We start from the raw sequence: 24,144 nt of genomic DNA, 5'->3' as shown, positions 1-24,144 counted from the left end.
TCCTCATTCACTTCTGTGAGTCATATTTATGCCAGAGATGTTTCCATGAGCTGTGGCCTAGTCTACTGCTTGTGTGGGTTAACTGGATGTTACAAATGTGTACCTGGATTCATGTGTGCAGCCAGCATTCATGTATTTACATGTACACACTGCTGAAAGGTTTAGGACCTTTTGCTGGAGTTACAACATGCGTTTGTTACATAAATACTGTACATGAGTTCCGGCTGCATACATGTGAGAGCAAGTATACACTTGTAACATGGATATTGCTGGCCCTTTAAGGACAACTTCACATCAATGTTGTGTGTGTGTATGTATTTTTAGAGTTGATGTGTAAGTGTTGATAAGTATTTTAAAATGTTTTCATGTGGCACTGGCCTACTTGGTTCAGTTAGGCATTTTATTGTTGCTTGCCCAAGGATCGATAGGATGAAAGGTTCATTTATAACTGTAAGTGAGGAAATAAATCAATAAGGTATAAACACACAGGATAAACTTGTGTGTCTATTTTGCCATTTATACCCCCTTTTTTTACACAGAAAAGAAAGCTGTGTAAGAAAACAGTGAAGTATGAAGCTACAGGCGGCAGTTTTTGGTATTTGGGGTCAAGGGTGGGATTGGCTTGTACTAGAATCTGCAGTTTGGCTGACCAGCTCTACAGCATCCCACAGTTCTTAGTAGCCTTGTAGGATGAACCACTGCAGAGGCCTCTGGGTATCAGAATTTAGAAGCTTTGGCAAAGGCTGTGGCCTATCCAGTGTAAATCTATCTGTCCCCAAAGCGTGACCTACAGGGCCAACTGGGAGGGCCTGAACACTCTTGAACATAAATGATTATTTTAGGATTACTTGGGGCCTGGCATGGAGAGTATGGTTCCAATAATTCTTCCAAACATGCACAGATGGATTAAGGGCTTTTGCAGAGTCTGAAGTCTGCACAGATTAAGTTGTATACATGTGTGAGGAAAGGCTGATCTACACTGTTCAGATTGCTTCCATTACAAAACCTTCAAGGCACTGGAGTGCCTGACAATGTTATTGGTATGCACTAATACTTAGGGCTGAGGAATATGTACAGTGGTACCTTGGGTTAAGAACTTAATTCGTTCTGGAGGTCCGTTCTTAACCTGAAACTGTTCTTAACCTGAAACACCACTTTAGCTAATGGGGTCTCCTGCTGCCACCGCATCGCTGCTGCGCGATTTCTGTTCTCATCCTGAAGCAAAGTTCTTAACCCGAGGCACTATTTCTGGGTTAGCGGAGTCTGTAACCTGAAGCGTTTGTAACCTGAAGCATCTGTAACCTGAGGTACCACTGTACATATGAGTGCAAGGGGGTGGTTTTGACTATCTAAAACTATTCAGATTTCACCTAGAAGTCCAGATAAATAATCCAACGTGTCTCAACTCATTCTGAATGGGAAAGAAGTTTGCTCACTCCTAGTTTGCCATTTAATCACATTTATGCAAATAGCTGGTGATTACACCTTGGTTGGAGAATCAGTAGACTTGAGGTCAAACTAGATGAGATGTTAATCACACAGCGATTGTGTGGTTAGCTTTTGAATAAATTACAGGTGCAGGAACAGGAGCTAATCTGGATTGGGACCCTGGCAGGGGAGGGCAGGGGAGGTTTAACCCTTTGACACACACCCCTGCCTCATTGTCCCATTATGGATGAGGACATTCATGTCTTCAGTTTACTTTTTAAAAAAGCTATTGCTAATTGCATGGTATTGATGTCTCATCTGGTTTGGGCCTCAGGTATTTAAGGTTCTTTTAGTGGGAATTCTGCTGTTAGGATTCAGAAGATACGAACATAGGAAGTTGCCCTGTATGGAGTCCAGCAGTTGATCATCTAGCTCAGCAATATTTACACTGACTGTCTGTGGCTGTTCAAGGCTTCAGACTGGATACATTATCTGTTCTACCTGGGGGTGCCTGAGACTGAACCTGTGTGCAAAGCAGATGTTCTACCACTGAGCTAAGATGATGATGGTAATAATGATAATAATAATAATAATAATAATAATAATAATAATAATAATACCCCACCCATCTGACTGGGTTGCCCCAGCCACACTGACCGACTTCCAACATAATAAAAACACTTCCAAGGAAATATAATAAATGAACAGATAGAGAATAAAAATCCCACATGTATACCAAGTGTTACCACACCACCCCAGCTTCCCCCTTCTTTTTCCCCAATTTCATTCTGTATACAACACTAACGACTCACTTCAAATGTAAAAAAAGATTCTACAACCAGAAAAAAAGACAAGGCATGTACTTTTGTAAATCAAAAGTTTAATATAAATTGTTTGTTTGGAAAAAAAAGAGCAAAACATCAAACATAAAAAACTTCCTGATACAAGATTGCTTTCAAAGGTCTTTGGAAAGTTGTGTAGTTGTTTATCTGTTTGACATCTGATGGGAAGGTGTTTCACAGGGCAGGTGCCACTACCAAAAAGGCCCTTCCCTAGGATAAATATACAGTGGTGCCCCGCAAGACGAATGCCTCGCTAAACGAAAAACCCGCAAGACGAAAGGGTTTTCCGATTTTTTAGCGGCTTCGCAAGACGAATTTCCCTATGGGCTTGCTTCGCAAGACGAAAGCCCATAGGGAAATCTCTGGGGACAGCGGGGAAGCGCAGCGTGCCTTCTCCTCTGTTCCCGGACCTGTCCTAAGGCTTGCGGTGGGAGGTCCGGGAACAGAGGGGAAGGTGCGCAGCCCTCCTCCCACCGCAAGCCTTCAGGACAGGTCCGGGAACAGAGGGGAAGGTGCGCAGCGCTTCTCCTCTGTTCCCGGGGCTTGCGGTGGCAGGAGGCTTTTTCCTCCCCACCGCCAACATTCAGAACAGCATTCTACATGTTGGCGGTGGGGAGGAAAGCCCTCCTCCCACCGCAAGCCTTCAGGACAGGTCCGGGAACAGAGGGGAAGGTGCGCAGCGCTTCTCCTCTGTTCCCGGGGCTTGCGGTGGGAGGAGGCTTTTTCCTCCCCACCGCCAACATTCAGAACAGCATTCTGCATGTTGGCGGTGGGGAGGAAAGCCCTCCTCCCACCGCAAGCCTTCAGGACAGGTCCGGGAACAGAGGGGAAGGTGCGCAGCGCTTCTCCTCTGTTCCCGGACCTGTCTTGAAGACTTGCGGTGGGAGGAAGGTTTTCCTCCCCACCGCCAACATTCAGAAGGCTGTTCTGAAGGCTGGCGGTGGGGAGGAAAGCCCTTCTCCCCCGCCAGCCTTCAGAAGAGTTCCCGCCTAGGCTGCGGATAGCAGTCTGCTGCCCCGCGCGAGGGGCGCTCTTAAGCAGAGCGCCCCTCGCACGGGGCAGCAGGCTGCTATCCGCAGCTTGGAGAGCCCTCTGGACCTCTTCTGAAGGCTGGAGGGGGGCAAAAGTCTTTGTCCCCCATGCCTGCCTTCCCGGGGGCTTTTAAATCGCCCCGGGACAGCGGAGAATTCATCCGCTGTCCCGGGGCGATTTTAAAATGCTGGCGGGCGGCAGCGCTGCCGCCCGCCAGCATTTTAAGATCGCCCCGGACAGCGGAGAAGTCCTCCGCTGTCCTGGGGTTTTTAAAATGCTGGGGGACGGCAGCGAAGGCTTCGCTGGCGCTCGCCAGCATTTTAAAATCGCCCCGGGACAGCGGAGAAGTCTCCGCTGTCCCGGGGGCTTTTAAAATGCTGGGGGACGGCAGCGAAGCATTCGCTGCCGCCTGCCAGCATTTTAAGATCCCCCGGGGCAGCGGAGAAGTCTCCGCTGTCCCGGGAAGGCAGGCGGGGGAAACAAATACTTCCCCCCCCCCCCGCCGGCCTTCAGAAGAGGTCGGGGGACAGACTGTCCCCGGACCTGGTCTGAAGGCGGTTTCCATAGGAACACATTGATTGATTTTCAATGCATTCCTATGGGAAACCGTGCTTCGCAAGACGAAAAACTCGCAAGACGAAAAGACTTGCGGAACGAATTAATTTCGTCTTGCGAGGCACCACTGTATTTCTGAATGCAAATAGGTTGTGGGGTGTAAATAAATGTAGTGGATTGTAAGCCTGTGGGCAAGAACTGTTGTGAATTATTATAAAGCTTGTAAAGTGCTCAGCACTAGTTAAAGACTCTGGAAATAACAAATGGTGGCGGTGGTGGAAGGCATGGCTCGAACAAGGAGCTTGTTGAGAGCAGTTCCTTTTTTCATTTTGCTTTTGCTTTGTGCACTTCTATGGTGCTGCATTCATTTGCGCCTCAGAACCAGCCTGTCCCAACAAAAGCAGATGCAAACTCAGCATACGTTCCTCCTCCATACTCCCTTGCCACCTTTCCTACGTTTACCTGTCAGAAGCAGTTGTTGTGTGCGCCATCCCCATCTGTAGCCCTACAGCTGCTATTTAGCTTAGCAATACGAATCTTTGTCTTCTATATGCCTCCTGCATCCTGCGCACCAAGAGCCAGAGAGGCGCCACAGACTGTCCTGGATTGCTCCAGACAGTGGAAAGTCTTGGAAAGTGGGCCAAAGCAGTGGCCTCATTGCGGGGAGGGGAGGGAAAACAGGAGAGGAAGTGAGGATGTTCAGGGTCACAGCAGGGAATATGGGAAGCTCGCTCTCGCATTTGTGCACCTACTAAGTATGTATGTCATTGCAGGCAAAGGTTGAAAAATGGTCTCCTGGATAAATGCAGCATGTCACCTTGGTGCCTCTTTCTTTACAGGTCTAGTGAGTCCCCTGGAAGTGTTCATGAACACAAGGAGTGTTGAAGTTGCTCGGGGCCAGACGGCGGTCCTGCCCTGTACTTTTACCACCAGTGCTGCGCTTAATAACCTTAACGTCATTTGGATGGTCACGCCACTCTCCAATGCCAACCAACCTGAACAGGTACCAGACTCTTGGGGGAAACACAGAACTAGTTGGCCAACCCCCCCCCCCCCAACAATAGGCTCATAAGATGGCTTATAAATTAATGCAGATAACAGAAGACTTGCCCTTCGGTTTACAATCTAGTGCTGCATCAGTTGTGCTGGTTTCCCCCAATTACGTTCTGAAAATGTGGAAAGCAGCCAGACTATAGCCACAAATGCCCTTTTTTGGCTGCAATGTGTGAATGGACATCTTACAAGTGTGTCTGATGAAGCTCTGGGGAGTTTCTGTAGCATATGTTTCTGAGACCCACACATTGACTGTTGGTGTTTCGGATATCTTCTCTGTGTTCAGCCACATCCAGCATGGCCAATGATCAGAGGTAATGGGAGTTGGAGTCCAGGAAATTTTGGAGACTACAGCATTGGCTACCCATACCCTATGGTGTAGGAGTGCAGCAGACAGAGGAAATTCCGTATGAGGAACTTCTGATTTGAGCCTTGTGGTGCCAAACAGGCCACTGAGTGTTGCTAAGAAGTAAGAGCATGAGCAGAGACTTATAACTCACTTGATGTAGTATTCAGATAATCAGATATAGTACAGGAATGATTGGTGAAAGGGCCTAAATCTGGAGAAAGGCATGCAGAGGGTTGATGGTGGAATAATTTAGTTACTGCATTCTTTTTTGTTTAGTTATGCATTTATTTGCTTTTCATTCTATTTCATGACTGATTTGGAACTTGTTTATTCATTTTCCTTACCTTATTCCTATTTGCTTTTGATGGGACGCCCAGCTAATTTTCTACTTCCTTTAACTCTGATACTTTCCAATAACAGCCTACAGTCTACTGGTAGGAAATAAAATGAAATTCAATTGAAAATCTAGTTTTTTCTCATTTCTTTACATTGAATTCTGCTGGAATAGCCTATACAGGTCATAGAAAGGTTTCTGGGGGAGGGGGAGGAGAGAGGGAACAGTTAGGCTATGCCTGTGCATCTTTTTTTGATTACATCAGACTTGTCAGATTTCAGATAGGTGGGACAAAGGGTCCCTATTTTATAGATAATTTGTTTCATTTTGTTTCATTTTTTAAAATGAATGCAAACTCAGGCTTATGCTTGTTATTGAAATACACTGGAATACATGAAGAAATTATTATTGTTATTATTATTATTATTATTATTATTATTATTATTATTGAATTTATATACCACCCTATACCCAGCGGTCTCAGGATGCTTTACAGAATAAAATCAAAATATAAAACTACAAAATACATAATCAAAATAGCAACTACAACAAAATAAGCCCCCCCAAAAAACCCCCAACAACTCACATTTTAAAAAGGCATAGGATGTTAATCAAGTCATCCAAAGACCCAGTTAAAAAGGAACGTTTTTGCTTGGTGCCTAAAGGTGTATAAAGGGACGCAGGTGGCGCTGTGGGTTAAAGCCTCAGCGCCTAGGACTTGCCGATTAAAAGGTCGGCGGTTCGAATCCCTGCGGCGGGGTGCGCTCCCGCTGCTCGGTCCCAGCGCCTGCCAACCTAGCAGTTCGAAAGCACCTCCGGGTGCAAGTAGATAAATAGGGACCGCTTACTAGCGGGAAGGTAAACGGCGTTTCCGTGTGTGGCTCTGGCTCGCCAGATGCAGCTTTGTCACGCTGGCCACGGAAGTGTCTCCGGACAGCGCTGGCCCCTGGCCTCTTAAGTGAGATGAGCGCACAACCCCAGAGTCTGTCAAGACTGGCCCGTACGGGCAGGGGTACCTTTACCTTTACCTTTAAAGGTGTATAATGAAGGTGCCAGACAAACTTCCCTGGGGAGAGCATTCCGCAGAGGGAGAGCCACTGCAGTGAAGACCCGATCTCGTGTTGCCACCCTCCAGACCTCTCGAGGAGGAGGCACACGAAGAAGGGCCTCAGAAGATGATCTCAAAGTCTGGGTAGGTTCATATGGAAAGAGGCAGTCCTTGAAGTATTGTGGTCCTGAGCTGTTTAAGGCTTTATAGGTCAAAACTAGCACTTGGAATTGGGCCAGGAACCTAATTGGTAGCCAGTGCAATCGGACCAGGATCAGTATAATATACTCAAACCGTCTTGCTCCAGTGAGCAACATGGCTGCTGAATTCTGCACTAGCTGAGGTTTCCAAACTGTCTTCAGAGGCAGCCCTATGCATAACGCATTACAGTAATCTAACCTTGCGGTTACCAGAGTATAGACAACAGTAGTTAGGCTATCCCTGTCCAGATAGGGACGTAGCTGGGCCACCAACCAAAGCTGGTGGAATGCTCTCTGGGCCACTGAGGCCACCTGAGCCTCAAGTATCCTGGAGTGCCCCCAAGCTACAAATCTGCTCCTTCAGAGGAAGTGTAACCCCATTAAGAGCAGGCGTTCTCCCACCCACTAGCAGTGCCTCAGTCTTACCTGGATTGAGTTTCAGTTTGTTGGCTCTCATCCAGTGTATTACTGAGGCAAGACGCTGGTCCAGCACTTCCACTGCCTCAGCTGCGGATGTAAAGGAGAAATAGAGCTGAGTGTCATCAGCATACTGCTGACAACATACTCCAAACCTCCAGATAACCCCACCCAGCGGTTTCCTGTAGATGTTAAACAACAATGGGGGATAGGTTTGAGCCCTGCGGAACCCCACATTGAAGGTTCCACAGGCCTGAAAAGCACTCCCCAAGCAACACCCTCAAGGAATGACCATCCAAGTAGGACTGGAACCACCGCAAGGCCGTGCCACCAACCCCTAGTTCAGCAGTTGCTTCAGAAGGATACAATGGTTGATGGTATTGAAAGCTGCTGAGAGGTCGAGAAGAATTAACAGGGACACATTTCCCTCTCGACAGAGGTCATGATATGGGGCGACCAAAGCAATCAATACGTATACATTTGAATTGAAACACACACACACACACACACACACACACACACACACGCGTTGGTAAATACTGCTGCTTTTTCTTGTGCTGATTTACCAAAACGTAAAATAACACATGCAAAACAGTAAAACGGCACACAAAAATGAATCTTGATGCAAATGCATAAAAGCCGCTTTATTTTCCCCTAATGCATTCTGCACATCGTTTTTATGTGTGGGTGGGTGAATGTGAAAGAACAGACCATGTTCAATACTCAGTACAAAATTTGCAAATATAAAATAGTAACAGAGAAGGGTTCCTAATGCATCGGTTCCACTTTGGAAATGAGACCATGTATTCCAGAACTCCAAAATGCAGAGGAGGGAGATATGCAAACTCCCTCCCTGCTTATAAGCCTTTTTGTGTCCTCCTTCTAAATAGAAAGACATATAAAATTGACTAGGCTTGACTCTTCCCTTTAGGGGAACACTTCATTGTGGTTTCCCCTATATCTTTTAAATCTATTGTGCAAATACTTCTCCATGGTAGCAAAAGTAGCAGCAGTGCGTAGTAAGTACCCAGGAGCTCCATATGGCTTATCTTACCCTCAGAACACAATTGTTGTGTTTTAATTGCACTAAAACCACAGGACACTGAAGCCTCTGTATAATGAGTGAACAAGTCCTCTTTTAACCATTGCTTTGTTAAGGAGAAGTGTCATATCTTTGTTTTTCAGGTTATTATTTACCAGGGTGGTCAGATTTTTGATGGTGCACCCCAGTTTTATGGGCGAGTGGGGTTTGCAATGACGATGCCAACCACCAGTGCCTCCATCTTCATCAACAATACCCAGCTGTCAGACACTGGGACTTACCAGTGTTTGGTCAACAATCTACCAGACCGAGGTGGCCGGAATATTGGAGTCATTGGGCTCAACGTCTTGGGTATGTGCTTTGCTCTATTCCAGACCACTGATAATCATGAAAAGCCTGAAACAGGAGGCTGGTTTTCCTTGAAATTTGAAATAGCTAGTCTGCTACATAATGGCACAGGTGGGACAAAATGTTGGGCTTGTGAGTTCAAAACTACTTTCAGATGGTGGAATATTAGACCTTCAGGGGTGTAAGCCTAAAAACGAAACAAGGGAGCTTGCCCTCTCGTTCACATACTGTAACAAGTATCAGAAAGCACTGGATGTATTCTTGCAGAGGAGAATTTCACCTCAAGTGGCTTTTCCCATTGTAGTACATGGTGACAGGAAAAGGTGCACCGGGCAGACGTTTCTATTTTGTGTCTTTGTGACCTTTAGGGAAAGAAGCCTAATTAGCATGGGGAGAAAGCAAACCTTGGCTCTCTAGATCTAAGCTTCTGCTCCTGCCATCACTTAACAGGGGTCTGCTGTGAGTGACGTGTGCAAAGATCCAAACCACAGGGTGGAGACAGGAGCACTGTCCAAAACAAGTGAGGCTGAATTCCAGGGAAGGCTGATCAGGGTCTGTGGAGTTAAGAGGCCAGCCGAAAATTAAGTTAGACAGAGGCCGTGGTTCAAGACAGCAATGAGGAGAAAGAGGAGGAGTTTGTCAGGGACCTCACATTTCAGACAAGTGGCACAGACTGAGAATTGGGCTCTGAGCCTCAGATTTTAAAGGGTCTGCTGACTGGTGATTCATCCTACGTGGAACTCTTGGAGGCCAATTTACCAGGCTGTAAACCCAATGAAGTAGAGTAGGGCCTTTCAGTCCATGGGCTGGATTGATTCCTGGCCAACCAAGAAGAGTCAAGTGAGTGGGGCTAAAATGTTCCTGGGGCCTTAGGGATTTTTATTTTATTTATTGTTTTGCCTCAGTCAACTTTTACTTTCCTCACATAAACAGACAATTTATTAGGGTGGGGTACTCCCTTCATTGGGACGCAGGTGGCGCTGTGGGTTAAAGCCTCAGCGCCTAGGACTTGCCGATCGAAAGGTCGGCGGTTCGAATCCCTGCGGCGGGGTGCGCTCCCGCTGCTCGGTCCCAGCGCCTGCCAACCTAGCAGTTCGAAAGCACCTCCGGGTGCAAGTAAATAAATAGGGACCGCTTACCAGCGGGAAGGTAAACGGCGTTTCCGTGTGTGGCTCTGGCTCGCCAGAGCAGTGATGTCACGCTGGCCACGTGACCCGGAAGTGTCTCCGGACAGCGCTGGCCCCTGGCCTCTTAAGTGAGATGGGCGCACAACCCCAGAGTCTGTCAAGACTGGCCCGTACGGGCAGGGGTACCTTTACCTTTACCTTTGCTCCCTTCATTAAACCTTTGTTTCCAATTAAAGGGGGAATTCATTGCCATTGATAGAGGAGGAAGAAAGTAATTTGACTTACGGTGTATACTTCATAAATGTAAAATAATATGAGGTGGTAGATTTTATGTGTCTTTCATATTATTACTATTTTTAAAAAACTTCCTTAAAGGTAAGCCAGCAGCCCTCAGACCACTACCTTGTATTACTGTATTACTTTAGGCCCCAACCTACAGAAACGATTTCTCTTCTTAATCCTTTCAAAAACAGCACCCTGGAATCCACCAAACATTCAGATCAGTTCTACTATTTATCAACTTTCTGCCCAATATTTTGAAGTATTTATGATATTACTACTACTACTACTACTACTACTACTACTACTACTTGACATCACAGGAGGAGAGGCTCACTGACCATTTCCACAAAATTCCTTAGTCTATGCAGTTGAGCAAAACATGCTCATTCCAGTTTAAGTACTGACAGCAGTTGTGGTACTTGCTGTGTTAAATACAAGTGGGAGAAACGAGGGAATGCATGTATCTGGTTCACTTTTATCATGTCCCTAATATTTAATTGAAAAAATTACTTGATGTTTCCAAAGTTATCGTATCTTATTTTTCTCAACAGTTGTGTTATCATTTTGCAAAAGGAATAACATGAAACCTCCCATCTTCATTCTGCTACCAGAATTGGCTTAAAGCAAAAAGTTTTAATGATATCTTTATTGTATAAGCTGGTGGGGAGCTGCAGATGTTGTTCTTCCCCGTAGAGGACACTAATCGAAAATGGCCACAATTAAGTCAGCAGTTATGACTGAGCTGGCTCACTAGCTACAAAAGCCTTAGCAGGTGACCTCGCCTGTTGCTTCCCCTATTAGTCTTAAGCCATCTGTATCTTTTGTTTTCTCAGCCTGCCTTTTTGTTCTCTCTCTTTTTTAAAAAATCAAATCAAATCTACCCATACTCCATTATTCCAATCCTTAAGTTCATTTCTCCACATTTCTCTATCAGTTTGAACTTCCCCCCAAATAAAGTCCCAATGAAAATTAGCAGTTGTGTTCAAATTCATCCTACCATAAACATTTTTATGCACTTTTGTCTAATATACACATTTCTGCAATTTCCCCTAATACAATGGATTTTTGTATGTGATTTTCCCTAAAATATGCAAGTATATGCACTCTTCATTTTTGTACAGATTACTTGGCTGGGGAACCACATTACAAAATTCATACAGCTGCAAATTTTGAAGGATATTTTTTTTTAGGGGGGAATGTGAAATCTGTAAGTTCACCTTCAGTTGCGAACTGAATTGAATTTCTCTCCCACCCCTCCTCCTCCAGGGCCTAGAGTCCTGACTGGTCACACTTTTCTGTTGAACGCAGCTCCTGACCTAACTGTTGCTCTGCCATCTTTTCTTCCTGCAGTTCCTCCATCTGCCCCAGTCTGCAGAATTCAGGGCTCTTTGAACATTGGCAGTGACATCACACTGACATGCAGTTCAGAAGAAGGCATCCCTCGGCCAACCTATTACTGGGAAAGACTGGACAGTGCCCCCAAGCTGCCCCCGACAGCCACACAAGGTGATCATTGCATCCCCCCACCCTACAACTGCATTTTCCAAGAGAGTTGGTCTAATTTTCCCTTCACTTGTTCTGCTGGCACTAAGGTCACAACTTTATGTGGTCTATCCCAAACTGCTGATGGACTACCTGGGTTTCAGGGCAGGAAACACCAGATCCAAGAAGGTCACAGCGGGGAGGGGAGTGATAATGTTGCTGTGATAAGTGCAGAAACTCACTAAAAATAAAGAATAGGGAGAAAATACACTGTCCAAAATAACGAAAGCAACTGAGCCTTTAGAGTACTGGGTGCCCTCTAGTGGAAATTCTAATCACAGTATTAAAAAAGCACACATACCTTAGAGCAGGGGTGGTCACCTTTTCTGCCCAACATGCCATAAATCCACCCCAGAGCATGAGGCAGTGCCACTGTAGGGTACACCAGTCTGCACAATTCCTGTTACTGTTGTGCAGTCTTGTCTCTAGCCTGTTGAGCCTGGGAGTGCAGTGCAGAAGAGGCAGGCCTGAGTGCTGTGCCATAATAGTTGGCTTGCAGAACTGTGCTGCAGCTCAACCACCCTTACTTTAGAGATGCATGCTTCATGTCTATTAGGGATTTGAATTAACGAGCCAGCCCAATATTCATCTCTTGCATTCCTGCTGATGGTTCCACTCCAGTCTGTGAGTGAAGGCCAGTTCACAGATGCTAAAAAAAAAAGTGGTTTGCATAGTGTGTGGAGTGAATATGAGCATGTGGGTGAAGCAGCCATGGGATCATGCACAAACAACCATTTATTGATTGTGCACTTTGGTGGTGTGCTGAAATATTATCTTATATTTAAAAAATCATATAGTAAAGCAATCATTTAATTGGTATATTGTGTTCCCCCCATGCCACCTGCATTACTGTTTGCCAACTCATTATATCCTAGGGTTATATCCTAGGGCTATGCTGAATGCTCACAGGTAAATACTTTCGTTGCAAAAGGGGCGCATTCATGAGCCTCCAGATATAGTTCCTCAAATACCGTATTTTTCGCCCTATAGGATGCACTTTTTCCCCTCCAAAAATGAAGGGGAAATGTGTGTGCATCCTATGGGGCGAATGCAGGCTTCACCGACCCCTCTCGCTCTCCAGGCTTCAGGAAGCTCTGCGCAACCCTCGGGAGACTGGCGCGACTTCGCACTGGGCTCCCGAGGGCTGCGCAGAGCTGCCTGCAGTCCCGGGCTTCGCACAGCTCTCCGCAAGCCTGGGGAGACCGGGGCGACTTCCCGCCAGGCTCCCTAGGCTTGCGGATAGCAGGCTGTTCTTGCGGCTGGGGTCGGGGGAAGCTCGGGCTTCCCCCGCGCCAGCCCCGTGCCTGGGGGGGGGAAATAATTCCCCCCCCCCCGTTATTTCCCCCCCAAAAAACCTAGGTGCGTCCTATGGGGCGAAAACTACAGTATTTAGCTGTGCTCATGCCTGTTTTCTGCTGTTCACTGCCTGTGTCAATAGGTCCTGGTGTAGATTTTATTTCTTTCTGGGAATAGTTATCCCAGACAATCAGGCTTCATGTAGCTATGGTGATAATATCAGAAGAACATGGGGCCACAAGATGTTATCACAAAGCCAATTCAAAGTGAGGGCAGTGTGTTTCCTTCCATCACTCAGAGTGAGTAAGAACTTTCATCCTTTTTGTGCAAACACACCCTGAAAAAAATGTCAAAAAGAGTGATGGGGGGGTAAAAGTGGCCACAATCACACACACACACAGGCCCTTTTAGCTGATATGTTTAATATTATTTTGTTAAATTACTTTCATGTTTTTAATTGATTTATGTGATGTTTCACTGGTCCAGCTCACACATACCACTAAACTACTAAGGCATAGTATAATGTTATAAGGATGAGTCACAGTGAGCCTCAGGATTCCACACAACCCTTACCTCTTCTCTTCTAGTATGGTCATCAACTTCCACTTCCATTTCAGATTAGCCACAGCTCAGTTGTTTCATCAGAACCCTGAACTGCAGTTAATTTTAAGTATGGTTTGCAGAAACAAGCCAACTTCTTAAACTATGATTTGAAGCTGGTTTGTTTCTAGAAACCATATTTTAAAATTAACCACAGTTTGTTTGTTTGTTTGTTTGTTTGTTTGTTTGTTTGTTTGTTTGTTTAGATAACATGGCAAGCTGTAGCTAATCTAAAGCAGAAGCAAAGGTTTTCGAACTCCTTGTGGTCACATCAGAAGGGAGGGCTGAGTGTGCAAGCCTGAGACTCACCTAGGATCATTGTACAGTGGTGCCTCGCAAGACGAAATTAATTCGTTCCGCAAGTCTTTTCGTCTTGCGAGTTTTTCGTCTTGCGAAGCACGGTTTCCCATAGGAATGCATTGAAAATCAATCAATGCGTTCCTATGGAAACCGCCTTCAGACCAGGTCCGGGGACAGTCTGTCCCCCAAACTCTTCTGAAGGCCGGCGGGGGGGGGGGGGCAAGTCTTTGCTTCCCCCCGCCTGCCTTCCCGGGACAGCGGAGACTTCTCCGCTGTCCCGGGGCGATCTTAAAATGCTGGCAGGCGGCAGCGAAGGCTTCACTGCCGTCCCCCAGCATTTTAAAAGCCCCCGGGACAGCGGAGACTTCTCCGCTGTCCGGGGCGATTTAAAAACCCCCGGGAAGGCAGGCAGGGGGGACAAAGACTTTTGCCCCCCGCCAGCCTTCAGAAGAGGTCCAGAGGGCTCTCCAAGCTGCGGATAGCAGCCTGCTGCCCCGCGCGAGGGGCGCTCTGCTTAAGAGCGCCCCTCGCGCGGGGCAGCAGGCTGCTATCCGTAGCCTAGGCGGGAACTCTTCTGAAGGCTGGTGGGGGAGAAGGGCTTTTCTTCCCACCGCCAGCCTTCAGAACAGCCTTCTGAATGTTGGCGGTGGGGAGGAAAACCTTCCTCCCACCGCAAGTCTTCAAGACAGGTCCGGGAACAGAGGAGAAGCGCTGCGCACCTTCCCCTCTGTTCCCAGACCTGTCCTGAAGGCTTGCGGTGGGAGGAGGGCTTTCCTCCCCACCGCCAACATTCAGAATGCTGTTCTGAATGTTGGCGGTGGGGAGGAAAAACCCTCCTCCCACCGCAAGCCCCGGGAACAGAGGAGAAGCGCTGCGCGCCTTCCCCTCTGTTCCCGGACCTGTCCTGAAGGCTTGTGGTGGGAGGAGGGCTTTCCTCCCCACCGCCAACATGTAGAATGCTGTTCTGAATGTTGGCGGTGGGGAGGAAAAACCCTCCTCCCACCGCAAGCCCCGGGAACAGAGGAGAAGCACTGCGCACCTTCCCCTCTGTTCCCGGACCTGTCCTGAAGGCTTGCGGTGGGAGGAGGGCTTTCCTCCCCACCGCCAACATTCAGAAAAAACCCTCCTCCTACCGCAAGTCCCGGGAACAGAGGAGAAGCCCTTCGCGCCTTGTCCTCTGTTCCCGGACCTCCCACCGCAAGCCTTAGGACAGGTCCGGGAACAGAGGAGAAGGCGCGCTGCGCTTCCCCGCTGTCTCCTGAGATTTCCCTATGGGCTGTCGTCTTGCGAAGCAAGCCCATAGGGAAATTCGTCTTGCGAAGCCGCTAAAAAATTGAAAAACCCTTTCGTCTTGCGGGTTTTTCGTTTAGCGAGGCATTCGTCTTGCGGGGCACCACTGTACTGAGCTATGCTCTAGCACTACACCCAAATCAGCCCACTGTTTTACACTTTGTTTGGACCTCAAAATCAGATATGGCTCTTGATTAAGGATCTGAAAATGTTTTTTTTCCTTCTGGAATGATAAAAAGCTGAGTAGTTGACAACTGCATTTGAGTTCCTTGTAAGAACAAGTGTTAGCTTGTTGATGGCCCTTGCTAGTTATCTTGCCTTATTCTCTTATCCTCAGCTTTCACATACATAAAAAAATAATCTTTAAGAAGAAAATGTCCACTGTAAGCTCCTTAAACCTTAATCTTGTCTGTTTCTGATGCTTTCATCTAAAGGTTATTTTCTAATTTATCTCTTAAGAGTCTTGCATAGAATTTACGATTTACTGGATTTGCCTTTTCAAGGCTGCATTGAAATGGCTGTCTTTCTCTCCACCCCCCATATACCACGTCTCTAATTTAATTTATGTTTTTTCCTTCCTTCCCATCTAGACCAAGTTCAGGGTACAGTCATTCTGCGCAATATTAGCACTGTGTCATCAGGACGTTACCAGTGTGTGGCTTCTAATGTCATCGGAAGCAGCACTTGTTCTCTTGAGGTTCAAGTGATTACACGTAAGTCAGTTTTAATGAGGGACTTGTCTTGCACAAGTCAGCCTCATGTCTCATTGCCTGTCAGAGGTTAAGTCACATGTTGGATGCAAGCAGGGTGTTCTTACAGGAGCAGTATGTTGCCCCTCCCAACTTCCTCCCCATGCATTACACAGACATGGAGAAAGCAAAAGAATGAGTGTCTTCCTTCTGTTTTCCCAGTCTCTGCGGTAATGTGAGAAATGAGCAGTCCTCAGTCTTGTTTGTAGTAAGATTTGGAAGCCTCTCCCCAGGCTCACTTGCCCCATCATGAATGAGATCCTTGAACCCCATTTTTTATGTTGAAGCAGGTAGCGGGAAAGCAGAAGCACATCTTCTAGTAATGCATGAAACTTCGCTGCATGTGTGGAAATTTGTAGTCCAGAGTAAGAGATGCTAACCCTGTAAATACCTCATTTTTATTTATTTAACAGATTTATGCACCACTTCATAGCATTAAGCCATCAAAGTCTTGAACAGGATAAAAACAGGATAAAACATGGTAACATTATTCCAAAAACAACAAAAGGATTTCTACAGATATAAAAATGTTCTATAAGTGACTGGGTAACTTATATTAAGAAAGCCTTCTTAAATATAGATGTCTTCAGTAACACCTAAATCTTATGACAAAACTAAGGCGCTTGAAATGCAAATACTGGAAAAGGAAAGGAAATAGAATTTGCTCAGGGCAAAAGAAAATGGGTTGATCCTGCTGCTTGCTTCTTCTTTTTAAAGAGCATGTTTGGGAATGAAACCTACTGCTTTGCACCAGGTATTTGGACCCATTCTAAAAATAACCAGAGGCCCCCCACCACCACCCACTGTATTGAAAGTGCAGTGTTTTTTCACACTGCACTGGAAGCTCAGAGCCCATCTATCACTGGATATAATTTTCTTCACTTTCGAGGGTGACTGCTGATAATTAACCATGTAGAAGATACCCTGCAGATGCCCACTGCATCTGCACATGATGCCTTTCGCAACTAATGGCAACTCCAGTTGGGTGTGGGTGCGCATTGGATGGGGCTGCAGCACAATGGCCTCCCCTACACAATGGCCCCAGCCCAAATGGATGGAAAAGCCCCACAGCTGCCTTCAGCAAAAGAAAACTAAACCCAATCACAGCTCTCCTTTGTAAGAGCTAGTTTGGTTCTCAGAGCTGTGGCCTCTGATATGGCTAAGGGGTCATTCTTTTTTTTTTTACCCATCACCCTATCACCAACCTTCAGGCATGTGAAAAGTGCCCCGGCATGCTAGGCCTTCTTGGTCGTGTTTGGGAGCGAACAGAGCCATTTCATGCCACCAAAACTAGAGCAGGAGGCACTCAGGAAAGTACATGCCCAGAGGCATCCAGTGGGGCAAGAATTTGGGACAATATCTGCCCACTACCACCACCATGCTGCAACAAAGATTTGAGGAGCGTATGAGACAGCATCTGGAGATGTCTCTGAGCTGCACTTACTTGCCACATTTCTGAGCTGTGAAACTCCAGAGCATTATTGGTTCTGGGGAAATGTTAACCCCTTGCTGCAGCAGAGGTCTTGTTTGAATGGGCTGTAGTAGGCTCCATCCTGAGAGTGCTTCTGTCCCACTTGTCTCTTGGGGTCCCACACTGGACAATAGCTTGTGATGGAGTGATACAAGAGATATCAAGCCGGGCTCTCCTGATGCTGAAAACCTGCTGAGGCTTGGCTGAACTTGCTCCATACCTTTTCCCTACTCCGTCTTCTCATGTATTCCATGTCCCACACAGCTCACCCCCGGAGCTTTGGCCTGATTGCTGGAGCTGCAGCTGCAGGGGTCTTGGTGCTCATCATCTGCATCACCGTGGTGGCTGTGACACTCTTTTACTGGAAGAACAAACACAAGGAGGAAGAGGAGGAGGAAATTCCTAATGAGATAAGGTTTGGCCTTTGACAAGATATTGCTCTGTCCCTTCCTTTCCCCCATCATCTTCTTCATTTATTACAAAAAATTAAATACCACTTATTTTAAAAATATATTGTAGTGGTTTACAAAAAAAGTACATATAGCTGCACAATCAAAAAACAAAAAGAGTTAAAATAAGAAATCAGCTAACTATTATGGAAATATATATTTTGAATTGCCTGCATAAGACTGATAGAATGGAAAAGTTTTTAGCAGGCGTTTAAAAGTTGGCACAGATGGTGCCTGCAGAATCTATGTTGGCAGAGTTTTCCACAACACTGGGCTGATTACACAAAAGGCTCAGTTTCCTGTTGTCAAATGAGCTTGCCAACTCAGGGAATGACCAATGGCTCTCCAGCAGATGGTTTCAGTGATCAAGCTGGGATATAAGGGTTGAGGTGCCTGAGGTACCCTGGACCTAAGTTGTTGAGGGCTTTGTAAATGAATAGGGATCAAAGCAGTAATACCAGAGTTTTTGCCATAGTTTCTTTCCAGCTGAGCTGCAAGGAAGGTTCCTCCTACCTCTGTCAGAATAATATTTTAGCGTACACTAATTTCTTTCATGATTCTCTCATTACTAGTAGTGGCTTGACCACCCAGAATCCTGGCACAGGCATAAAAGACAGCTCCATCCATAATTTCTTCCTTAGGTGTTGCCAAGTGTTGACATGTGAACAAATACACAATTCCTGGTAATTGATCAGTAGTGGGAGTCAAAGGCAAGTGCTTATGGGGTTCCCCACTTACACCCCATTGATAAGGGGAAATAAAACCAAAAAGACACCCAGAAGTGCATGGCCAGCATTGCTCAATTCTATTGTTGCTTGTCATTCATCATTGTACTCTGTTAGACCTGAAGCCCAACAGCCTGATGCTGAGATAGAGGCACAGAAAATTGGATTGTAAGACTTAAGGTGGAGATGTCAAAGTTGGGCACATCATTGGGCCAACATGGCATCATGGTGTGGGTTATTTGCTTTTCTCCTTGTGCTGCGCCAGTGCAAGGTGTTTTTGTTCCTGCCAGGGATGGGTGTGTTTAGAATGGAGGACAACTACAATGCTAACAATGGCCTCTTGTTTTCCTAGGGAGGATGATCTGCCACCCAAATGCTCTTCATCCACAAAAGCATTCCATGGCGATGCTTCATCCTCGGAGAACGACACTCTCACATCATCCAACACCTACAACAGCCGGTACTGGAACGACCCCAAAGCAAACCATGCCACAGACTCCTTTGCTCGCCTCAACAACGATGCGCGCCAGCCCTTCACCCGCTCTGGAAGCACCAGCGCCCGCCCTGTCTATGCCAATGGAGGCCACCCAGCCCCCCCTCCACCCAAGACATTGGTGGTGACAACCAATACAGCCCCCTCCCCACAGGAGATGGCCAGAAGCAATGGCTCAGTGAGCCGCAAGCCAAGACCGCAGCACACACGCTCCTACGCCGTGAGCCAGGCAACGCTGGAAAGGATAGGCGCAGTGCCAGTCATGGTGCCGGCGCAGAGCCGAGCCGGCTCTTTGGTGTAGGAAGTGGGCATGGTTCTGAGGAAAACAAGAACCTGTTGCACCGAGTGGGGGTGAAGACCTGGCCAAAACAAGAGACCCTCCTCTTCCTCCCTGAAATGCGTTGAAGGGGAACATCAAGCCTCTCCTCTGTGTCTTTCCCCCACCCCAGTCACTCCCACTGGTGTGTGATGGTCCCCTCCCCTTGCTTCCCACAACCCTTTTTATGATCTCAGGGGTCTCCTCAGCTGTGGCTGGATGTGCCAAGGCCAAAGGGAGGGGCACACAAGGCGTCACAGGGGGACGATGCCACACTTGGTTTACTAAGATCTACCTAATGAGGCCCCCTCAAGGATGGCGAGTGAGGTGGGGTTCAGAGGGCCCCATAGTCAGCAGATGGGCCATTAGCAGGGAGGACTACTCAACAGCCTTATGGATGGCACATTGACTGCTTGGCTTAAAACAGACGATGAAGCTGTGAGGGGGGGAGTGGAAAGATGCTGGTCAAGCCAAGCTGGTCTCAGAGGGACAGAGAGAGAGAGAATTACGAGACAAGGGAGGAGGGGCAGATTGGGAATTGGTTTGAGGGTTATATTTTATTCTTTAGTTTGTTCTTGCCACCCCCTCCTGCTTTCTCCTTTTCCCGGACTGGATGTTCTCTTCCCCATCCACCCGGCCCCAACCTTGCACTAGTTTTTTGGATGCTTCCAGCAACCCCTTGTCACCTCCATGGAAACTGTTGTGAGTCAGTCCTGCATTGTTCCCCAACAAGCTGCTTGGCGCCAGAATGTGCTGCTGCTGCTGCTGCTGTATCGCTGTTGTTGAGAGGAGGGATTCATGGGGGGGAGGCAGTAACGGTGCTGGTTGGAATGCTGAAGCCTCCGTTGCTTATCGAGGGCTGTGCTGTGTTTTCCGGGCGTGTGGCTGGCATTTTGCAAAGAGCTGGGCTTCAGCGCCTTTGGCGTTTGCATGGCAGGGTCCGTCTCCTCCCCACCCACCCCATAAGGGCTGTTTGGGTCTGGCTTGCATGGCCAGTTGAACATTCACACATTTGAGGCTTCACATTTAACCTTCCTTTTCTTGGATCTTTGGGGCTTATTATAGTAAAGGGAGCAGGGAAAAAGAGAGAGAGAGAGACAGACAGAGTGAGTGTGGGAAAGCAGGGAGCAGCAGAAAGGAAGGCTCGTGGCAGCGCTGTCCCCCCTTTCCCTCCTTGTGGCATGACTGACTCTTACGTGGCACCTCACTGTGGCAGGCTGGCATGAGGCCCTGTTGCTTCCTTGCCCCTGCCTGTCCACCCGACTTGACAGGTTTCACTCTTGCAATTTTCAGTAGCCTTAATTCAAACTGAGGATTTAGAAAAGAAAAAATAATAATAAGCAAGCAAGGGTCTTTTCATGCCGTGGAGGAGACTTAGAGCTGGGGGGCCATTTCCTAATACCTCGAGGAGGCAGAGCCAAGGGACACGTCACTTGAGTCCCGCTGTCCACACCTGCCTCATTTGTATTGCTGACACACTGATCTCCTTAACGGGAAAATGCTCCCCTTGGAAGCTCTTCTTACCAGGCTTTCCTTCTCTGCACTGACATACGAGAGAGAGAAGGAGAGAAAGACATCTTTCTGATCTCACCCCAGCACTATGAAAGGGGGTAGCTTGTTTCACAGGCTTCCTCCCACCTTCCAACATGCACTGGAAATGGGGTTTGCTAGAGGTCTGTCTCTTGCTACTCTTTCTGCTTCCACTCGGCTCACCCAGACTTCATACTTTCCTTCCAAATGGGCACAGAGGCATCTTCTAGGAGAGCTCCCTGCCCAGGCCATATTTCCTTCTCTACCCACACACTGTCCTTGCAGAGAGAGTCCTTCAGGTTGCACTGGGTTTGAAGCTTAGCTGAGATTCTGTGCCTTCTTTGCTTTAAAAAAGAAAACAAACAAACAAACAAACCATGCTCTCCTCCTTCTCCTCCTCCTCTCCTCTAAGCCCCTCTCCCCCATAACACATACGCAACTTGCTTCATTGACTTCCGAGCACACCAGGCAGACAGATGGGCTGCTGAATTTATACACATTTCCCAGGGAGCAGTCTCTCTCCTCATGTGCTCACTGCCGGTTTCTCCTTTCCAGACTTGGAGGTTGGGGTGGGGGTTTTGGGGGGAGGGGAGGGGTGGAAGAGTGGCTTTAAAAAAACAAAACAGCAATGCAAAAATAGAGGGCGGGGGTAAAATAACGCAGAGACACACATTCTCTCTGCTTTTATAACAACGAAAAATGTAGGACGTTTTCAAGGAATGCTGCCCACGGCAGCTCACACTCCAGTGCTCGGAAAGCCCTTCCCGGTTCTACCTTTCATGAGACTGTTCGCTCTCCTCTTTCTTTGTTCTTTCTAATTGTCTAAAAAAGGGGGGAAATCAATAAAACTTTTATTCGTATAAAAGGGGAAACGGTTGTCTGTGCATTTTGTTATTATTTCCCATGCTTCAGCACTAGGGATGGAAGATAATTTTGTTGTGTCTAGGCTAATATACAGATTGGAAATGTGGTCAACTTTTGGGTTTTGCACTTTTCCCAAATTTTGCAATGCAGTCCTCAGTTCCCAGAACATACCAAACTGCATTTTAAAAATGTGTATTCTGGGATGAAGTTTCTTCAGAAATGCATCCATTGAGATCAGGGCTTTGCTGTTGCCAGCAGCAAAGGTTGACTCCATGTAGTTGCTGGACAAACAGCAATGGTTTGCTAGAAGGCAGCTTCTTGTGCGCCTATTCTCCAAATGAGAGCCTTCTGGAGGAATCTCAATGTACCATCAGGGTGAGCCTTGGAGAGCCAGGCATCCATTGCCCATCATCATTCTCACGTTGGGCAGAGCACCCAAGTTGGTTGAGGGCAGCATGAAAGAATCGCAGGGTTGTACACCTGGCCCCATCCAAGTTAAGAGAATCTGTTAAGGGTGCTTTGACCAGGAGCTGGTAAACATCCTCAGGATTGTTTAGGATCAGGCTGGTCCTCTGTACTTCAACTGTTTTCTTTATTTACATACTTCAAAGAACAAGAATAGCCCTTCTGGACCAGGCATTGACCCATCTACTCCAGCATCCTGTTCACACAGTGGCTAACCAGATGCCTGTAGGAAACCTGCAAGCGACACCTGACCACAAGAGCACTCCTCTCCTGTAGTTGCCAGCAACACATACTGTATACCTTGCCTGTGCAACAAGTGGTCGTCAAGATTGCTTGGAAGAGATCAAACCAATGCATGGAAATATACCAGGCAATGAAGACAACTAAAAGCAGCAGCAGAACAGCATGGCAAATGGCACAATTACTCTCTGCTAAAAACAAAACCACTTCTGCTTGGTTCCTAAAAGCAAGTAAAGCTAGGCAAATGCGTTTTGAGATGAAGAGCAATTATTGAATTCTAATGAACAGTTGATGTATATCATACATCATCAGACCATTGTTTGGGAGAATGCTGGATTAGGGTGCCCACTGTTATGACACCAAAATGTAGTTCTTGATTCTCTCCTCTACCCCCAAGCTGAATCTCCAAGCTTCAGAAGAATGAGCATTTGTTATTTATATTATGTCTTGCATATAATATTTTGCAAAGCACCTGCGAGTTTTGGTCACTCCTTGGCAAGACATCTCCACTCTGCCAATCATACGTATATTTGTTTTCTGAATATGCAGGGTGATGTTGCTGTTGATGAACTAATAATACTCTGCAGAACAAGCCCTATGTGCCACTCAGCACATCCAAATATGGTGGTGATGTTAATGTTTCTTACTTGCTCTTTTATTAAAGTGTTCCCAGTGACGCACAACATAGGACAATAACATTGCAATCAAAACAATGCAAAATCAAGCAATCAATACAGCCTGTGCCAGATTAAAAACTTCTTAGGAAATCTGGTTCAGTTCCAAGTCCCTGCACACCCATAGCAGATGCTGACACAGACATGATAGGAGAGTATATAGACCAAATATTTTATGAATGTGGCAGTTTAGCTTTTGCGAGCTTTCCTTCAAAATTTCCATTGAGCATGTGCTTCTTAAGGGTCCCAACTGGTCCTTTGCAACTGCATTGTTACCAGTCCTGCATCTGACACCACACAGGATGTCAGGCATAAATAAGTTGGGTGTGGCTTAGGGAAATCGGTGTTGTGGGCTAAAGTAGGTCCCTTGATTTGGCCTGTGGGCCAGAGACTCCACACTGCTGATCTCATTCCTTCACAAGCCCTGTTTTCTCACACAAATTAATGGAAAGGGAATAACTCCCAGGAATCGATGCCAATAGGTTGCCATCCCCCAGACAGGGAACTTAGCATCCCTTGTTACTGTCCTGCAGATCCTTTGGTACCCAGTGAGGCAGTTCCATCCTTCTGGGCCCTAATTATATGCATACAGATGCCTTTAACCATTAATGTCCAGAATGGGGTGGGGGTGAGGAAGAGGGAGAAGGAAAACCAAACTTTCCTTTAAGCAGTATCTGTATGGGACAGGGTTGTGGAACATGTGGTGCTTCAAATGTTGATTTGCTTTATACAAGGGGAAGGAGAGAGAGAGATTCTTAGGGATTCAGTGCTCAAAAACAGGTGCCAGATTGGGGAACGTCAAGCCTCAGCTCTCTCAGTCTGGCCCTTAAGATTCTCCCTAATAGAACTCATCCAGGGGTGCCAACTTGAATAAAATAGGGGACAGGTAAGCCCCACCCTGCATCATTGATCACAAGACATGGCGCACCCAAACCATTTGAACAGCAATGCCCATCAACCCTGGGAGGCCGACCCCCTCAAATATGCTATGAATGGAATCACTAAAGAGCCCTGAAAAATCAGCTACCTTGATTTATTTTATCATGGAATACTGTCATAAGGATAGAAGTTTATGCTGAGTGG

General features: G+C 46.8%; 1 protein-coding gene across 3 annotated transcripts in view; it reads left to right on the top strand.

The window, feature by feature from the left end:
- IGSF11 (immunoglobulin superfamily member 11) overlaps positions 1 to 21,690 on the top strand; it is a 176,420-nt gene extending 154,730 nt beyond the window's left edge. For all 3 annotated transcript variants that reach the window (XM_083736705.1, XM_083736706.1, XM_083736704.1), the window contains 6 exons: positions 4,697 to 4,860; positions 8,444 to 8,651; positions 11,408 to 11,563; positions 15,676 to 15,798; positions 17,570 to 17,720; positions 18,832 to 21,690. In XM_083736705.1, the coding sequence (XP_083592831.1) occupies positions 4,723 to 4,860; positions 8,444 to 8,651; positions 11,408 to 11,563; positions 15,676 to 15,798; positions 17,570 to 17,720; positions 18,832 to 19,273 (1,218 nt within the window). In that variant the 5' untranslated portion in view covers positions 4,697 to 4,722 and the 3' untranslated portion in view covers positions 19,274 to 21,690. The remainder of the gene's footprint in view (positions 1 to 4,696; positions 4,861 to 8,443; positions 8,652 to 11,407; positions 11,564 to 15,675; positions 15,799 to 17,569; positions 17,721 to 18,831) is intronic.
- The last annotated feature ends 2,454 nt before the right edge of the window (positions 21,691 to 24,144 follow it).

Source organism: Podarcis gaigeae (genome assembly GCF_964106915.1).
Source record: "Podarcis gaigeae genome assembly, chromosome: 4".
NCBI classification, from domain to species: domain Eukaryota; kingdom Metazoa; phylum Chordata; class Lepidosauria; order Squamata; family Lacertidae; genus Podarcis; species Podarcis gaigeae.
Note: the sequence above shows the minus strand (reverse complement) of the source record. Positions and strands in the feature narration are given on the sequence as shown.